The sequence below is a fragment of the Fukomys damarensis genome, unplaced genomic scaffold (assembly GCF_012274545.1).
Source record: "Fukomys damarensis isolate Sample0158 unplaced genomic scaffold, DMR_v1.0_HiC HiC_scaffold_32, whole genome shotgun sequence".
Lineage (NCBI taxonomy): Eukaryota > Metazoa > Chordata > Mammalia > Rodentia > Bathyergidae > Fukomys > Fukomys damarensis.
This window is the reverse complement of record NW_022900944.1, coordinates 39,335,411-39,353,983: the sequence shown is the minus strand read 5'-3', so window position 1 is coordinate 39,353,983 and position 18,573 is coordinate 39,335,411. Positions and strand designations below refer to the sequence as shown.

Here is an 18,573-nt window from a genome sequence, read left to right as displayed (position 1 = left end):
TTCAGTGCTAAGCATAGGGCCTGGTCTACAGAGTTTCTTAAATCTGTAATGGCTGTGACATTCCACTGAACTCAATAATTAAATTTAGCAGCCTTGATAACAAAGCGTGACTGGCAAGATTACTTTACTAAAGTTGCCTATGCCTACCCACAGTTTTAAACTATTATTAACTGTTATTATTTTATAAGTTGCTTGTCCTCTACAATTAACACCAAAATCTTGCCTTGCTATGCCCCGTACTGATGCTTTACTGAATCCACAGCCATCCTTACACCTTGATTGTTACCATGACCCAAGCATTTCTAGAGGAGATGGCCCTCCTCATGTTCCTGCAGAGGTGATAGTAAACAGGTTGTGAAAGGTACACATTAGAATAGGTACCAAGTAAGGAAGTTCTTTGGTCTCTAAAGATACTATTCAACTGTGAGGGCAGCAGAAGCCCTTAGATCTCTGATTTATTGGCACCTGATGATTGATTATACTGTTTGGGTACCTTAATGTATTGAGTTTAATGACATGTTTTGATACATTTATACCTATGTAAAATTATGGCAGCATCAACATCTTTTGTGAATTGGTAGCATGTGTACATGTAATTAACATGGTCACATGTTATTTTAGCTACTTTCTTGTTGCTGAGACAAAATGCTGACACCTACAAGTGAAAAGAGGAAAGGTTTATTACAGCTCACAATGTGTAGAGGTTTCAGGCTTACTCAGATGGCTCCAAAGCAGAGTGGCATGGCTGAAGGGTTGCACAGAGGAGAAACAGTCCATAGCACTGCAGGCAGTAAGCCTGTCTCCCATTTTTTCCTCTGTATTTCATCTCGGGTGGTTGGTGACACCCACACACACCCAGGGTAGGACTTTCCACCTCACCCAATACAATGTGAACCCAATCAATGGACAAGTTTAATTATCATACCCTTGATCCATATTCACACACCCTAGATCCAGCCATCTCTGAAAAGCTCCACCTATGAGCACATGAAGCTTTGGGGAGACATCTAAATACAAGCCATAATACGTGTCTTTATCTAAAATTTGTCATTTGCAATATATACAACAGAAGCTGTATTTTTCTTATATCTTATGTAGATAAAATCCACTTCTTGTGGAACAGATAACAGGGAGACAATAAATATTTATTTTACATACAAATTTTAATCTGTAACCAAACATTTGGATAGATTTAAATAAACAAGTGAGACTGTTCTTACCTATCTGAGATGCCACAGGAGTCTATCTGAAGGTCACTGAAGTTCCCAAGAGAACCCTGCTGAACTAAAATCAGATCTACCACTTCATTACTGATGGAAATAAGTCTCATGCATCCCTGGAATCCTCCAAGTGGGCTTTTACACTTGGACGCAAAGCTTTTTTCAGGACACCCTGATAAAAACAAACAAAGCATAACCAAGGCACAGTGTAATGATTGGGGTTTCAATACCACAAAATAATTCAGTAACAAAAAATTAAAGAAATAATACATTTGATTAACTTTTGCATTAGAGAAGAAATAAACCCACTGCAGTTATTGTTACCTTGATCTAAATTACAATTTGCAATTCATAAGGGTATATTTTCTTTATTGTCCTCAGATTCACAGGAAGTCACTAGTGTTATAATAACTATGTACAAAGATAGGAGTTTGATGCAAATTTTAGAAATATACATATTAGATTGAGTCCTAACATGCTGGCCAGTAATATTAAATTATACACAACTCAGACCTAGGAACATGCTTTTGTAGACTGAAAAAGCTAAGAACATAAAGGGTGAAAATGTGCACTGTATGAAATAAAAGACAAACCAGTATTGATGAAATACATTTGTATTTAAACCTAACTTCCTGGAAAGGAGATAAATTGACTTGTAATAAAATTTCAAATTTTTTATTGAATTAAAAAATTGTCCTATACATGTAAAAGCCATACATATGTGCACTTTAATAAATATAAATGGTGAAATGTCAAAACATTTCTCAGTTGGATTTTCATTGTTTTCCTCATAAAAAATTCTTCCCTTTATATTGATTTTTCCTAACATTTAAGACTTGTTCTAATTATTTACGTAATAAAGAAATACAATATTAACCATTACTGTCTAAGTTTAATGGTGTTCTGAATGTTTATCCAAGTGAAATAAATAATTTTTACAGAGTATGAACACATACATTATACTTACGTATTTTTCATTAATCTTCCTTTGCTGCTATGGTTGTCACCCACTATTACACTTTCAAAGAATATGAAACAATTCAGCAACTTCTTAATTCCTGTATAATCCATGCAAGTTTTCCACCTGGGAATTTCCGTTATAATTAAATATTTCTCCTTACTGCTTTGTATTCCCAACAAAACACACTTACGTGGCAAGTAAAATCCACTATTATTTTAAATTATCAGGCATTATGAAATAGTATATTCTATTTTGAACTAATGGAGACTTTGAAGTTTCAAATTTAATATATCAAAAAAGTAATCAAAGTTTTTGGAGTATTTATGCATGATAATACACAAATTACCATTACTTAAAACTCTTCTATACTATAGTACAGAATTACCATAATCTCGATATTTTTTTCTAGATTACTTATTAACCAATCAAGAATATCAAGATAAAAATGGAAAGGATAATAGTTCAATCAGAGTTGGGGGCACCTATAATATGCCAGCAATCTGTTAATTTCATTTTCTCCAGACAGTGTTTCTTGACACATCTCAAACTATTTCAGAATAAAACAAATTGAGAAACATGCCCATAGGAAACAAAAGTGAGTAAACTCAGTCACAAGGAAAGGTCATGAAACTGTACAGAAATCACAGGGTCAGATCATGAAGTAATTCATATTCTGAACTACTATGTTCAAAAAGCAAGGAATTCAAAGAACAAAGAAGAGTTCAACCAGGTTAGGCTCATTAGTGTGTGTTAAGAGGCAGCCACGAGTTAATATAAAGCAATACTAGAGAAAAGTTTAGCACTGAACCCATTTGAGATGAAAGTTCTAAAATAGGAAGATTTCTGGAGAATATTTAATGCTGAATTAATGGATGGATCCATTACCAGTGGCAGTCAGCATGTTAAACACCTCTGAAGATGACAGATAAATTATCACTCTATGTCACTGTGCCAGAAATGAGATGTCGGGTTAGACTTCATGGTGGGGTAGCCCGGTCAGTGGATAGATAATGCTTGCTATATCCTCACAGGGTGAGGAACGTGAGAATTCTGCACCTTGTTTACCATCCCTGCCTCATGCTGCATGGTGTGTTACGTACAGCACAGAGATTCCACAAGGGAATTAGCAGAAATTAGACTCTCAGCCAACCTCCATCTGGAGAAGCCAGATTTAAAATCTGTAACTTATAAATGCTAAAACCTGAGCACAATGCACCATAGTGTAGTCTGAATTTTTGAAAAGCACTCATTTGAGGGAGGGAAAAGTTAAAAAGCACAGTGACGGATGAACAGTGAATGCTTTGTGTGGCAGGCACAGAGTGCTCCTGGGCCCTGAGTAGCTCTGTCTTCCCACATGACAGCCACTCTCAAGACTGGCAGGAAGTGGAGATACAATCCCGGCTGTTGGAACGGTTGGACCCTTTGCAGTGGGGTGTCTCAGCCAGGTGAGACTGCCTGTACTCTGATAAGATAGCTGGAAACGTGCAGCTGAATTCAGAGAGGGGCAAAGGAGAACTGACGGGCAGTGTCTCAAAACATGGAATTTTCTTTTCTACTTGAAGATAAACTGGCTAAAGAATTAAACACCTGAAAACTGCCGTGCACCTAGATAAAATAAATCCCAGCCATGAAATGACTCTCATCCACACAGAACAGATTCTCTATGGTAACAAACTGCTGGAGTTTGCCCAGGACTTGGGTGAAGGATGCATGACTTGCAGCTCTAACCAGGAAGACTCTCTCATTCATGGCCAGTCCCACCCACAAAATCAGGGCCTCTGTGCCAGTTGGCATTTTAGAGGATGCTACTCTAATCTTCCTCCAGATATTCCTTTGTCCATGCCCTAGGAAGCCTCATAGGGAGAGAGGGAGATAGAACCCTCTCCCCTGAATATCCCAGAATTCCTAGGCCCAGAGGCCTAAGTGGATTTCGAGAAGGACGCATCTTCTCAATCGGGTTCTTGAGGCACAAGGCTAGTCTCAATCTTGAAAATATTAACATTGCCTGAATTTCGCGGGGCATGTATTACAAAGCCTTGGAATAGGAATTTTAATGTGGAAACTACTACAGTATATCTTTTAGTAAACTCTTCACAGATGTAAAATTGTAAAGAAGCAGAAAAGAAGAATGAACTACAAATTGAAGAGAGTGCTTACCTAGGGAGATCAAAGCATATGATCCTAGAGGCACACACATGGATTGATAATCTCCTTTTTCATGAGCAGAGACATGCATGTAAAGATGTATATTTAAAAGAAGTGTTAGCATACCTTAAATGAATCAATACATTAAGAATAGCAGAGAACACTGGATAAGGCAGAGATAAGGACTGTGTGTAGGTCTGTGTGAATTTTCAAGAATTCTAAAACTATCCAAAATATTTTAAAAATAATGTAGTATATATGTATCAAAATTTAAGAAGTTGCAGAGTGTACATGTGATTTCAATCACATATAACATTTCAATATGAATAATCACTAGACAAAGTAGTTAAGTATTGCTAAATCTTAACGTGAAGACCTTAAAAAATTTTAAGAATGTTGTCTCTATTTTCATGATTTACAAACACTGTTAGCCACTCTTCTATTTTTTATTTTGTACCATTTAATGGAGTGCCTGTTTTTTATTCCTCCTTATCTCTTTTTGTGCTTCTAAATCTTTTCCTTTGAAATGAGAACTCCTGGTTAAATTGTTCTATATATCTTACTATCGATTAAAACAATGTGTTCTTATGGATTGCCTTCCAATTCGCAATATATTCTGAAACAACCTGGTTCAGAAATGAACAAATCTTAGTAAAGGAAGCAATTGTATCTTTTAAAGTTGTAGAGCTATACTGCCCTTTATGGTAGGATCGCACAAGATTTTTATTACTGTTGTTCACTTGTGTGGGGGTGCTAGTAATTGAACCCAAGAGCCAGCCCCCTTTTTAATTTTTCATTTTGAGATAGGATCTCTAAGACTCTAAGTTGTCTGAGTTGGACTCAAACTTGCAGCCCTCCCACCTCAGCCTCCCAGAGCACAGGGATTACAAGTGTGCTCCACTCTGCTCGGCTCCTTTGCTCTTTCAATTCTGGGAAACTGATTCGTAGGCTATGCGCACACCATTGATTCTTAGACAGTCATTTGCATTTTATTGGTAAATAATGAAGAGTAGGTGACCTCACTCAAATTAAAAATGATTTTAGACAGAAGCAACTATTAAATGCAATGCAACAATACAAAAATGACAATATAAGAAACAGATATCTTGAAGAGAAATGTCTTACTACTAACAATTGTAATAGTGCATTTCTAAGGACAAAGAACCTTTTGTTTTCATTTTCCAGTGACAGGTATTCATTCCCATTTCTCAAGTTTTCTTTTCCAAGCTTTCATTCCAATCAAACATCCATGGGATGGGTAAAGGATTCATTCACTCTTGTTCTCAAAGGGAAATGGCCTGATGTTGAAGACTAACGTTCTGATTTCATCAAGTGTAACAGTGCATTATTGCTTAGCAAAAAGAAGAGATTGCTACGGCTAATTAAGTTAAATTGTTTGTGCACTGGCATAATATTGTCCTGCACTGGGCAATGGGAAAGCAACAAGGATGCTCCAGAGGAACTAAAAGGTGTGATCAGAAAAACATGGCAATAAAATCAATCAATAAAACCAGAAGACAATGTATAAGGGCCATTTAACATTTGGAAAATAGAACAAGGCTTGAAGGTAAGAGCTGAAGACAGTGGCCTACTTAAAATGAATCTCATTACAGAAATCGTAAACATAAATAAGTTCACCTTGTAGAAATGCATTTTAGAATATGATTTGTCATCTTGATTCACCAGCGTGTCTGTGTTTAAAGAAAGTGAGAAATTATTCCTTAGTATTAGCATGGATTAAAGCATAAGGACTTCCCCAAGACACAGGAGTAGCAAATGAAAATATGGTCCAGTTGCCCTGCGGCCTGACTCTTTTTCTTACCTCCAAAATAATAAGTGCCACCTGAATAAATCTCGGTCCCCAGCGGAGAAGCAGAGGTCATGTGGCCGTCCACCATCAAACTCAGGTGATTCCTTTTTGCATACAAGGCGATGGAATGCCACTGTCCATTACTCAATCCCACACCTGGGGAGAGGAGCGCAGTTAGTTAGAAGAGACTGCTCAGCTCACTATAGTGCTTACACCTATGCTAGTCCCGCCCTGAGCCCTGAGTTACAATCCAAGACCCCCAGTGGATGGCTAGGTACTCCATGCTTTTTCCTATACATACATACCTGTACTGACACTTAATGTATAAGTTAAGCAGAGTAAGAGATTACTAACAACAGTAACAGAGTAGTTGTAGTATTTACTGTCATAAAAATAATTTAAAATTTACGAGTTATTTATTTCTGAAATTTTCTACTTACTATTTTCAGACTATGATTGACCTCAGGTAACTGAAACCATGGGGGGGGTGACACACAGATAAGGGAGACTGTTGTACAATAAAAAAGAAGCACAAAGAAAAAGGGAAAAGGGAGCCAAGTGGGAAATCAGTGCCTTTATGTACAAAGCTGGCATATTACTACCTTCCCTTATTAGGGCCTCAATAGAGAGTATGGAATTTCCAGACCTAGACTATGATGAATGGTTAAAATATTTCTATTATTTGGCATAGACATGGATTTTCACCTTCCATCCATGTAATTTACTTCTTGCGGGGAGGGGTTTGGGAAGATTATAGCTATTTCACCAAGTTCTAGGTTATACCAAATACTGTTATGCAGTCACCTCTTAAGATGCATAGTACAATATTTAGCAGACAATATCAGGAGCAAAGAATGTGAGTTACATGTTCCTACTGAGGTCAAACAAAATAATGCTGTACTTTACTGTTTCAGCTTTCAAGCTGTAAATATATTTTGGAAAAGTTTGTAGCCGATTTCGTTGTTTAAATTGGCCCCCGGGGATGGGGATGGAGGGGCGCTAAGTGTTCCTGTGTGCAAGAAGGCTGTACTGTGTCTTTTGGAGAGAATACACATATTCCATGAGCTTAGTTCAGACAGGGGTTAGAATGTTCTTGACCACAAGTGCAAAGTTAGCGAATCAACAATATAGTGCAGACTAAATATGGTGTCTTTGAATAAAGCATTTATAGATATAGTTATACATTGAGTGGACAAAATTTTTTTGAGAACAAAGATTCACAGAAACTGACCCTGTTTCCTGTAGGAGTAATGGTTCAGTCTTCCCTAACGAAGTGTGGACAGGGTCTTTATGGAACATAACCATCACAAGTAAGGAGAACCAAGTCTGTGTGTACATATGTATATGTAGCTATCCCCCAATTTGAATTATATTCTTAACTTTTATATAAAGTTACTATTATAAAAAAAATTAAGGTACTCTTTTGACCTGTAAATAATCATCCCTAGTCTTTCCTAAGGCAACTTTGATGTCAGGAGTCCCTGAGGTGGCGGGGCCTTTCAATTGTAAACAGAAGATCCATCAGGAGCTCTGTGGTTGAATTTTCAACAGAGAATCAGAATGTAAGTGTCTCTGTTGTGGATTCACCAGTGAGGTTTATACATACTGATTGCTCAACTCTGCATGATTCTGCAGATGAAATTAGTAAACAGATATATAAGTACTGTGTTCAGCCCAAAAAGCCTCTTTTCTGATATTACATGTAATTTCTTTTCTGCTATTACATGCAATTTCTTTATTCCCCTGAGCTAGTTTCTACAACAGGCTTTCAGATAAAAAATGCATCAAAAGCTGCCATAGGTGATTTTTTCCCCCCTGGATGTATTTAACACAAATGCTAGCTAATAGAGAAGCTCACTTTACAGCACATCCATGATGGGAAAAAAATCTACCCTTCAAGATCCAGCTCTGGTCTGGTGTGTGAAAAATAACAGAAAAGGTTTGAAAACTGATAAAGGAATGTGGGTTACACACTTTTAGACACATTTTCTAAGAGTGTACCCCAAATAGAGGAATGAACAGCGTTATATAATCCCTGAGGTATAAGATTGGACTGAAATAAGTCAAATGTCCCCAATTTTCCCTCAGTGCTTCCCCTTGAGCAGGATACAGGCAGAGCAAACACACTTGCTCCTATGTGCAGACCGCCCTTCCCTACCCTTGCCCCGGCCTGTCCCCTACCTTGTTTTCCAAGCATGGATGTGCCCTGTGTCCTCAGCTCTTCCTCTGTCACATCACCTTAGCCTCTCCATTGACCATGGGAAACATTTCTCAAACTACCAGTGGTCATGGACACTGCATTCCCCGATCTATTGCAGATTGATACTTTCATAAAACATGATAAAAACGAATGACCCCACAATTAAATTACATCAACATGTAATTTAATTTAGAAGTCTACAGATCATGTTGCAGTAATATCTGTTTTGCTGTAAGTTTCGAAAAGCTTCATCTGAATTTTTACTTGTCATGGATCAGTAACAAGTATTTTCCTCAGCCAGTGCTCGCCCCGGGACCACGCGGTGTGTGGTAGTGCTCTGAGCACCCGCTCAAGGCACATGACAGGAGTCAGTCAAGAGCTTGGGAGGCCTCAGGAATAACACGGCCAAAACAGAAGCCAACTTGGACTACGGACAAAAGGCTACCAGAGCAGCCCACGCTGCAATTTGACACAGTTAAGTACATCCACATAACCAGGCAGCGGTTTATGAACCTGCACCGTGTTACGGAAGAATCTTCAGAAAGCTATTTTCTAACATTATTTGCAATAGATATCATTTACCTCTGAAGACTTACTGTCAATGGAATTTATTGTTCAAATTAAAGTGTCCAACATATTTCAGCTACCTCTGTATATGTTTAAAGCAGATTCTATATTCTTTGTAAGTAAACAACTCATTTTCACGCCCATGTTCGACTGGAAGTGAGCTCCCTCTGCTACACTACTGTGAAAAAGGAAAAAGATATAGAACAATCACAGAATTTGCTCTGTTTTCTTCTTTGTGGTATTATGTAACTAAATGCTAATTCTACTCACTACGTTCATAACTTTTGGGTCCGGGGAGGGAGCATATTGTGGTGTAACAATAGAATGATAATAATAATTTTATTGAGCTATTATTTATAACAGATACCTTGTGCTTTCTATGCATTATATCATCATTATTATCTTCACCTTAAATATAAAGGATGTGAGACCCACAGAGGATAATAATTACTAAGCTGGCTTCTAGCTGGTAGTACTGCTTCTGATTTTAGTGAGTAAAAACAAAACCAAGTTGACTCCCAAAGCCTTGCTCTTCACCTGCAAGGTCAACTGCCCCCTTATGTCTTTTGCTCATGTCAAACAATTCACTTGGACAGAGAGAAAAGCAGCCCTGGACCTGGCCAACCTCTATCAAGGAGGCTGTGCTATGAGAGCTTGCCTGGCACCCAGAGACAGACCTCGACCTTGTCCTTAGCAACCTCTTGGGACAGCAACAGTGGGCACAGCCGCTCGCTCTGTGACTACAGTGAAATGCGGGAAGCACTCGAGGCTATTTCATAATCTTGCATAAACACAGACAAAAGTGAGCCTTTTGCACCTACCATAAAAATACCAAAATCTTTCCTCTTCTGGATAATGTGAATGACTACTAGGTTTTTTTGTTTTGTTTTGCTTTTTGGGAGAGCAATTAGATCCACTATCTTACTAGGTAAGATTTACAGAGAGGACTAATCATAGAATAGCCCACACTTTCTGACAGAGTTTAATCTACAGCAATTTTTTGCTTCCTTGAAACTTCCCCCAAATCAGTGAACACAACCCAGACTCCTGTAATGAGTCATGTTAACACCTTTGCATTAAGACAAATGCGGTGATTGCTGCATGTGTGTTCCTCTGTTGCAAGCAATAAAGCCAACTTGTTCGAACTCTAGACATGCTCACTATAGTCTTTGGCTAGAAAACACTGACAACTACAAAGGAAAGACGGGAGTAATAAATGGAGGTATATGTGGTTGCAGGTCGTAGGATTGTAGACCAGAACATGAAGACAGGTACACACATACACAATTCTATCTATCTATAGATTGATCGATCGATCGATCATTCTCCTTCTGTCCCTCCACCTCTCTGATTCAAACCACATAAACACATACAATATAGCAGTAGGAAAAGTTTAAATCTGCTCCACAGAACATAACCCCTGGTATTATATAACTTGCTAAAGAAACATTATGACAGCTTAGCTGCCATTGCTCTCTCAAAAGACTGTAACAGGCACCTAGAAGGTATGATGTGCAAGGAAAAAATTATCCTGCTACTCAAGGTAGGTTCTCTGTAAAAGTGCAAAAGGCAATTATTTGTAGGTTATCACTCAAGGAGCAACCAAATTTGTCCTTCCTTCCAAATATATTTCAGTGCTCCGAAAGCACCAGAAATTCCTCTCTCTACTAACTATAGTCACTAGCCAGAGTTAAGGGCACAGATCGCTAGATAGTGCTTGTCAAGATGAAAATATGGAAGTTGTTGGTTCACATTGCTTTAGTGGAAAGCAGGAGTTTAAAGGGTGACAGGTTTATAGTCTGCAAGGTAGGAAGAGTCCAACAGTGAACGGAAGGAAAGGGTGATTAAAACATGGCTTTTCCTGTGGAAGGCAACCAAGAGTACTGCTCCATCATTGCCAGCGCCACAAGAATCCCAAAAGCCCAGTCAGTGAAAAATGCAGAAAAAGATCACACCCTGCAAGCCTGACTCAGCCAGGCCCGGAGTTGGGAAAGAGTGTTGTTCACAATCCTGATTTTCAAAATTAGTCAAAAGCTGAAGCAGAAATGCTAAAATCCTAGCAGAAACCTCAAATTTTACAATTAAATACTTTTGTTTTAAATAGAAAAAAATATAATTGCATTGTTTGCCTGGGTCCTTGCTGCAGGATGATTGATTTTTTTTTTCTTTGATGTCTATAACAGTGACAAGGAATGAAAATATTTTGCGTCATGAAGAATTTTAGAGTACTGCTAATGTGTTTCATGATTTAGAATAATACAATATTATTAATATCTCAAAAATGACTTAAGGGCTGACATAATATTTTTGAATTATTTCAAATCACAATTTGCAAAACTGTACATTAAATACAGAACCTAATAATTTAAAACATTTGCATACTTCAGTTCTTTCTCAGTGATTTTTCATTGCGAAAGATAAAAAAATCATTGAGTTTTTCAAACTTTTGAAATTGGTAATTTATATATACTGTAGCCATGACAATTTAAGGCATCCTTCTGTAAAGGGAGGGTTCAGCATAGTGCATAAGCACATGGCTTTCTTTAAAGTCATGATGACAATGAATTTAATTACCAAACATCGTACAAATGAAGCATGAATGAAGAGTTTTGCCCTGTGGAGAACAACCTGACCACTCACCCGCGTACCACTTAAGTAACTTATTTGCATATGCAAAATCTGCTTGCTTCGCAGAAATTAGCAAAACAAATTGTTTTGGAAAAATGAAAGTAGAGACAGTTGGTAAGTAAAAGCTGACTACTGTTATCTGAAGTACAACAACTCTGCTATATTGACATTCATACTTCATAGGCTCAGTATTAGCTATGGAAATAATTACATGAAGTCATATGATATCATAAAAGATTATACTGCACATGAATTTAAACATCCATTTAAATATCGGAGGCACTTAGGGCATTATATATAGATTTACACCTAGTAATTTATTAAGTATACATTCCTGTAAAGTGGTTAGAAATGAACTTGCTTCACAGGGTGACTACAATAGCGTTGGGTTGAAGCAATTTATTTGAAATGTTGAAAATTGGGTTATGAATGTAATCACTTCAGGGGTTGTCAAATACATCACAATAAACTACACGTTAATGGCACGTTTACATTTTTAGACCCTCCTTTTAGGGGTCTATTATTAATACGACACTGATTAATTTATTTCCTTTTGTCAGGCCTGCAAATCTACCACATTTTGAGCGTTACATAAAATGTCATAGTATAGTACCTACTAAAACTCATAATTAATATTGAAGTTCCTGCTCCTATATCTAAACTGCAGTGATATATAAACAACCAAACGATGCATAAAGAAAAGCCACTTGTGTATGCACTTTTATAGTTGTTTTCTTATTAATTTTCCACTGTCTCTTAACTTTTTATCCTCTTTAAGTCATAATCTATGAGTATTTTGTCATAGTTAATATAGAGAAGCAGCACAATGGCATCTTTAAATTGTTTTTAAAGATTATTTATTAAATTAATGTAGTAGTTTATCCCAATGTGACCTCCAGTTGCTGAGCTTGAATGCTATTCCATATATGTAAAAACGTGATGAGCTCCCTTGTTGAGAACTGTATAATTTTTATGAAGAGACAAAAATATCCCTCACTCAAAGCACTGACCTAAATTAGACATTAATTTTCTAGACACTCACATCATCACTTTAATTATATTACTTCTAATCACTAAAATGATACCATACTACTTAAAAGTGGAGAGAATTCCAACTGCTTCCCCAAATGAGTAACTTCGCACACATCTTTGCATCCTCCCAAAAGCATGCAAGTCTTTACAAACTACAACAGCAAGAGCTGGGCATGGTGGCACACGCCTGTAATCCCAGCACTTGGGAGGCTGAGGAAGGAGGATCACTGTGAGTTCGAGACCAGCCTGGGCTACACAGTGAGTTCCAGGTCAGCCTCCACTACATAGTGAGACTCTGTCTCAAAAAACCAAGAAAAACAAAAACAAAAACAAAAAACAAAAACAAAAAAAAACCTACAACAGCAAGTAATGTTAACTTGGCTAAGTATGTAAATTTTACATTGAATATTAATATAGTGACATATCAATCCTAGAAAGACATATGACAATAACTATGTTTGTCAAAGTTGAGTTTTCCACTGAAAACCACTCAGATAACTTATTGGGGTACTTCAAGATCTTTCACATTTTTTCCAAAACACATTTCCTCTGGATATGCTGATGGTGTGTCTAAGTGGGAGAGAGGGTCACGGGAAAAAGTTTCTATTACTCCATTCTATCGTGCTGGTTAATAAGAACTGAAAATGTTGGGATCATATTTAAAAGGAAATTGGAATCAAGTTCCTCTAAGGAAGAGGACTGATAATCTTATTAACTCAAGTATCCATTTATTAAACAAATATTAATTTTTTGGTTATGCATAAAATTTGCGGAGAAGGGAAATGGAGATAATGAAATCTTTCAAATCCATATGCTTTGCCTGGGGGACTACATTTATTACCTGCTGTGATGTCACTGGGTAATTTTCCCGGTGGATGGAGATTCAACTTAAGTCTTCCATCACTGAGCAAGAGGAGAAGACCACCGGAAAGGAGCTGCAGTTCACTGAAAAGTAGAAGTCCTGCCTTATTCCAGGTGCGAAATTGAAAACTGACCAAAATCTCATCTTCTCTGGAAAAGGTTGACAGTGCTAAGTAACTCCTGGAGCTCAGGAAAGTCAGAGGCACAGATTGCGGTTGTGAACAAGAAAATGATACATTTCCCTGAAGATAAAGAAAAAGATTTCAGCACGTTATTCATATCCCATTAGTAATGGAATTTGAAAAATGCATGAAAGCTGCTTATCAATCTCCTTTGATTCGCAATTTAAAACAATGTTTTCCTATCACCATGAAAATCCCAATCCTGGGCACAGATTATATCTTTTTTTTTTTTCAGCTTTAATTGAGTTTATTGGTACATTTTAGGGATACAGTACAGTTACTTTCATTGTTGGGATCTTGTACCTCTACATGACAAGTCTTGATTCTCATTTTTTCCCCTTACCCCTGCCCTCCCGTCACCCCCTCCTCCCCTCCCCATCTACAAACACTTTATTTTCATCTTTTCATTATCTCCCATTTTTTTCTTTTCCCTTATCTTAAAGGTTCTTCAACTACTTTTTTTGGTCATTTCCTCGTTTCTCAGCTTTAATATGGATTTGAGAAAAATCAATGAGATAAACTCTATTTAGACGAATACACATCGGAAGGAGAACTCATTGTCTTGGTCAAACCCAATTATTTGACTACATTATGATTCTATTCAAAATGAGTTAACTTTTATTGTCAACCATTATTGTGCTCCAGTGACTGAAACAACAAAAGCTCAAGAGAAAACAATGCTAATTTGGGTACTAACCCACAGTGTGTAAGCAATTAGAAGACTCTCAAGCCCAGTGAAAAAGAAAACACGTCAACCACTGCAGCTTGGCCTTGTGCTTCAGTGGACAGCTGTTCATTGCTCTACAAGCAGCACAACATCTTGCCAAGGAAGTGTGGGTGCATTTTCTGGAAATCCATTATTTAAATGAAACACACAGACATAGCTATCTGTAATATTTTTATTTTCCTTTGAAATTCTTTTCTCTTTTATAAAGAACTATTTCAAAATCTTGCTGGATGTTTTGATTGTAATAATACCACCAATTCGAGAGAATCTGGGAGGAAATACTTCTCTAGTAATAAATACGTTGATGTGCGTTGGAATTTTCTACTGCAACACGCATGAGCTGAAATTTATCTATTCTGAATTTTAGGTGATAAAATAAATCAATTAACATCAATTTAGATCTGTTTTCTGTTATCAAATTGGTACAGCAGGAAATTATATTTCCAAAAATTCTCTTCTTTGAATGCTCTTTGGGTAAAAGCTGAAAAAGAGAGGTAAATACCAGCCTTTTTGCTCCAAGGGATTCTGGGGTTTACGCCCAATGAAGGATCTGCTGGTTTATCCCCCTGAGATGTGGCTTTATGCCTCCATCCTGCTCTCCTCCACTCCACCTCTTCTTCCCAGAGACTGAGTCCCTGAGACCAGAACTGCTCCCTCAGACGCTTGGTTGGGGATCCCCAGGAGCGATGTTTCCCCAGGAGCCACAAGTCCCAGAGACTCTCTCCAGAAAACTTCCTCCACCGGCTGGAAATGCTCTACCACGTGTAACGCGTCTAGGAGCATTGTGGCTGGGGGAAGAACACCTGGCTTTTCTCATCTTCCACCTTCCCCTGCCAGACCTTCACTTCCACACTCCTCTAGCCACGCTGAGACCCTTGTCCTACGAGAGATCACCAGGGAGCACGTGGCTCTGCTTCGGTGACTGAACAGTGGCCAGTAGTGAGCGTCAATCCCACACACTTCCGCAGACCAGAGGACAGTGCGGCCTGCGCAGAGTTGTGACAGCCGGTTCATTCGCTTTGCTATGAGTGGCCGTGGCAAAACGCAAGTTTTTTTTCCAATATATCTCCAGTATACATGCATATTATATGATTGTGGAAACTGTATGCTCACTGGGGAATTGGTGAGGGGATATCTTATTAAGAAAATCACAAAGCAGAAAGAAATTAGCCTCTTGGGTGTAATAATATCACAATGAAATTAAACTATCAACTGTTAAAAATAACTGCTTTACTTCATATAAGAGTAAAATTACATTCTGTGAATTATAATTCCTTTAAATAGAATTAATCCCTTTTAGATATATTGCAACCAGAAGAAAATTTAAATCAAACAATCTCTAAGAGTCATATCATAAGGGAAATGAAAATGAAGCAATTTTATTGCAGAAATACTTGTATTTTTACTCATTCCATCATATGTGGACTCTTACCTTAATGACGATCTGTGGTTTCTGTTTCTTGGCCAAATCAATGATATCCACTCCGTTAAAATAGAGATTTTCTAAACACCCATGAAAATTGTTATGTGAGAATGACACTGATTTTGAAGGTGCTGAAATCCCTCCAAAGCTGATCTTAGAAAGAAAAGTGGCATCAATAATATTGTTTAGTGATTTTATGATAATCTGCTTAAATAAGTATGATTAGTAACTATAGTTGTCATCATCATACACAGATCAAGTTTTCATTACCATACACTGAAAAAAATTAAGGCACACATTTTAAAACAAATTTATATTCATTCAGTCTTCATTTACAGTTGAGCTTGATTAACCATACAAGTTGTTTATCACATCTGGCCTTGATATTTATTGCTCGATGAAGAAAAAATACTTTATATCCACGGTAAAACTTTGACCTGTTTAATACTGTAACTAATTATGACATTTTATTTTGAGTAAATTTCTAGCACACACTGGTATTTGTGTTTGAATCGATTTCTAATGAGTTAATTAATGTTTGCTGCTACAACTCCCCCTATAAATCTTTCCTGCTCAGGAGTAACACAAAGTAACACAAAGCAATCACGCAACACATCCTACGTGTGCTAGAGATAATGAAATCTCTCTGTGGGGAACTCTGCTGCCTGTGAAGAGCTGTGGCTGCATACTTCAGAGGAAAAGGATGCTTCTATGCCATAATAACAAATTTACATATTGTGAGGAAGATAAAGCCTCAGAGGCCACCTGCTCAAACCTGCTACTGAGTTAGGCCACACTGAAAAATCCCTTGCAAGCTTTGTGATCTACTGTAAAGGTGGGGTTCTCTGGAGCATATTTTCTGATGCGAAGTTAAACCACATACACTGTATGAATTGAAATGTAACCATCACACCTCATAATCGAGATCCAGGTAACTGAATTCTCCCTGTGTGTGGAAACGATGTCTGTGCTCATCGACTGTAAAGTTGACCTGTTTGCCCAAACGCTGGATGAGCACAGAATGCCAGTGCTGGTCATCCAGCAGGCTGCCCAGGGTGAGATTGACCAGGGCATGTGTGGAGGGCAGTCTAGCTGCACCTGAGAAGAGAGAAAAATAAAACCACCATGATTTTCAGTTAAAAGAAAAAAGGTTTCCCTTTTGTGGACCAGCATCTTTCCCAGTAACTGCAATGTCCTTTCATGCATCCCATCCCAAACACTGGTATGGATTTACTTGAAGTTTGAATAGAATGATCTCTCAACCTTGCTGTAATTTCTTCCACTGTTAATTCTTTTTATTACTATTACCCATTGCATGCTTGTTTTCTATGTAAATTTTATCTTTGCTACAACCTCATTATTTTTACTACCGCAATATTTTTTCAATGACCCATCTCTTTCTTTATGATGCTAGAAAGCAGCTATATAGCTCTATCAAAGCTGTGGGGGAAAAATCCACTGAGTTCATATACGATTTACAAAATATGAACCATTTTAACAAGAAAGAGCAATATGACATGAAGGAGCAGATAGTCAAGCCCTTAAATCTGAAAAGAAGGTACCTAAATATTTTTTAAAAGCTTGAAAAGTATAAAGTTCCCTAAGTGATAAGTATAATAACGAGGTTTTCAAACATTTCCCCAAATAGTCTTACCTGAATTAATAAGTAGAAAAAGTTTTCCTCTCTTTAATTCCAGCGTGATATAATCACCACTTGGCCCGGCTCTGTGGAGTAGAATCCCATCACTCTGCATGGTTTTAAACTTCAAGGAAATAATATCTTTTATTGGGCTCAGGGATTTTTGATCAAATCTGTACAGAAGGGAACTTTTTCCATCAAGATCAATCACCTCTGATCCTACAGACAAAGATATTAGAAGTCATTGTAAGGCTATGCCTTTCATTAAAGCATTTCACATGTGTACGTGGGTCTGTGTATCAAACAGACTCCCCAACATCTCATTCTCTATCAAAACCCAGGAAGGATTCCATTTTAGTCTTTACTAACTTTTAAAAAGTTAAAAATCTAGAGCTACATTTTCAAATGTATACTTCCTTTTCTACATATTATTCAAAGCTATTTCTGCTCAGGCCACAAGAAATAGAAAATTAATTAAAAGATTCTAATTAATACACATAAAACAACTGTACATGTTATGACTGATACTTTTAACACTGTTTTTGAAATGCTGAAATCAAGTGTCTCGGGGGGCTCTGGAAAGGAGGTGATTTGGGGCAGGGGATTTAGCTCAGTGGTTCTGCTTCCTCGTAAGCTCAAGTTCCCGAGTTGGATCCCCAGTACAAAAAAAGATTTTGATGTTTTAAAATTCTTTCACACGTGTGCCATACAAGAGATCCACACACAAACTACATGCATAGTCTAGACATAAAACGCCACTTCAAGCACATGTTATTCTAGGCTTTGTGTTTTGTCTTATTATATTTTCATGGCTAAATGATAGTATTTAAGGATAGTGCTACTACATGCCTTCTCAAGGGTGATGTTGGAAAGTCATGGAAATAATGATATTGTGAGGTTTATTCCACTCCATTTATGTCATAGCTGAGAAACTGACATGTTTTTCAGCTTTCTGACAGTGTCTTACCTACTCATTGTCAAGATCACTCTTATTCAGTTCATCTGAAAAAAAGATGTCATGTTACACCAGTAACATCCATCTGTCAAAATCAGATGCACTCTGAACAAGGGACCCAAGAAGAACTGATAACACTCAGAAATTCTGACAGTATTTTCTAAATTTTACCAAAGATCCATTGTAAGTCAATTATCCTTGAGGGTACATTTATGTAATAAAT

At 37.4% G+C, this 18,573-nt stretch overlaps 1 protein-coding gene across 2 annotated transcripts in view; it reads right to left on the bottom strand.

Annotated features, from left to right (window-relative positions):
- Nucleotides 1-18,573, bottom strand: part of Cntnap4 (contactin associated protein family member 4) — a 258,872-nt gene that overhangs the window by 78,930 nt on the left and 161,369 nt on the right. For both annotated transcript variants that reach the window (XM_010609481.2, XM_033757934.1), the window contains 6 exons: nt 17,411-17,614; nt 16,670-16,854; nt 15,766-15,909; nt 13,405-13,666; nt 6,149-6,292; nt 1,221-1,392 (listed from right to left, as the gene is read on the bottom strand). In XM_010609481.2, coding sequence (XP_010607783.1) covers nt 1,221-1,392; nt 6,149-6,292; nt 13,405-13,666; nt 15,766-15,909; nt 16,670-16,854; nt 17,411-17,614 — 1,111 coding nt within the window. The remainder of the gene's footprint in view (nt 1-1,220; nt 1,393-6,148; nt 6,293-13,404; nt 13,667-15,765; nt 15,910-16,669; nt 16,855-17,410; nt 17,615-18,573) is intronic.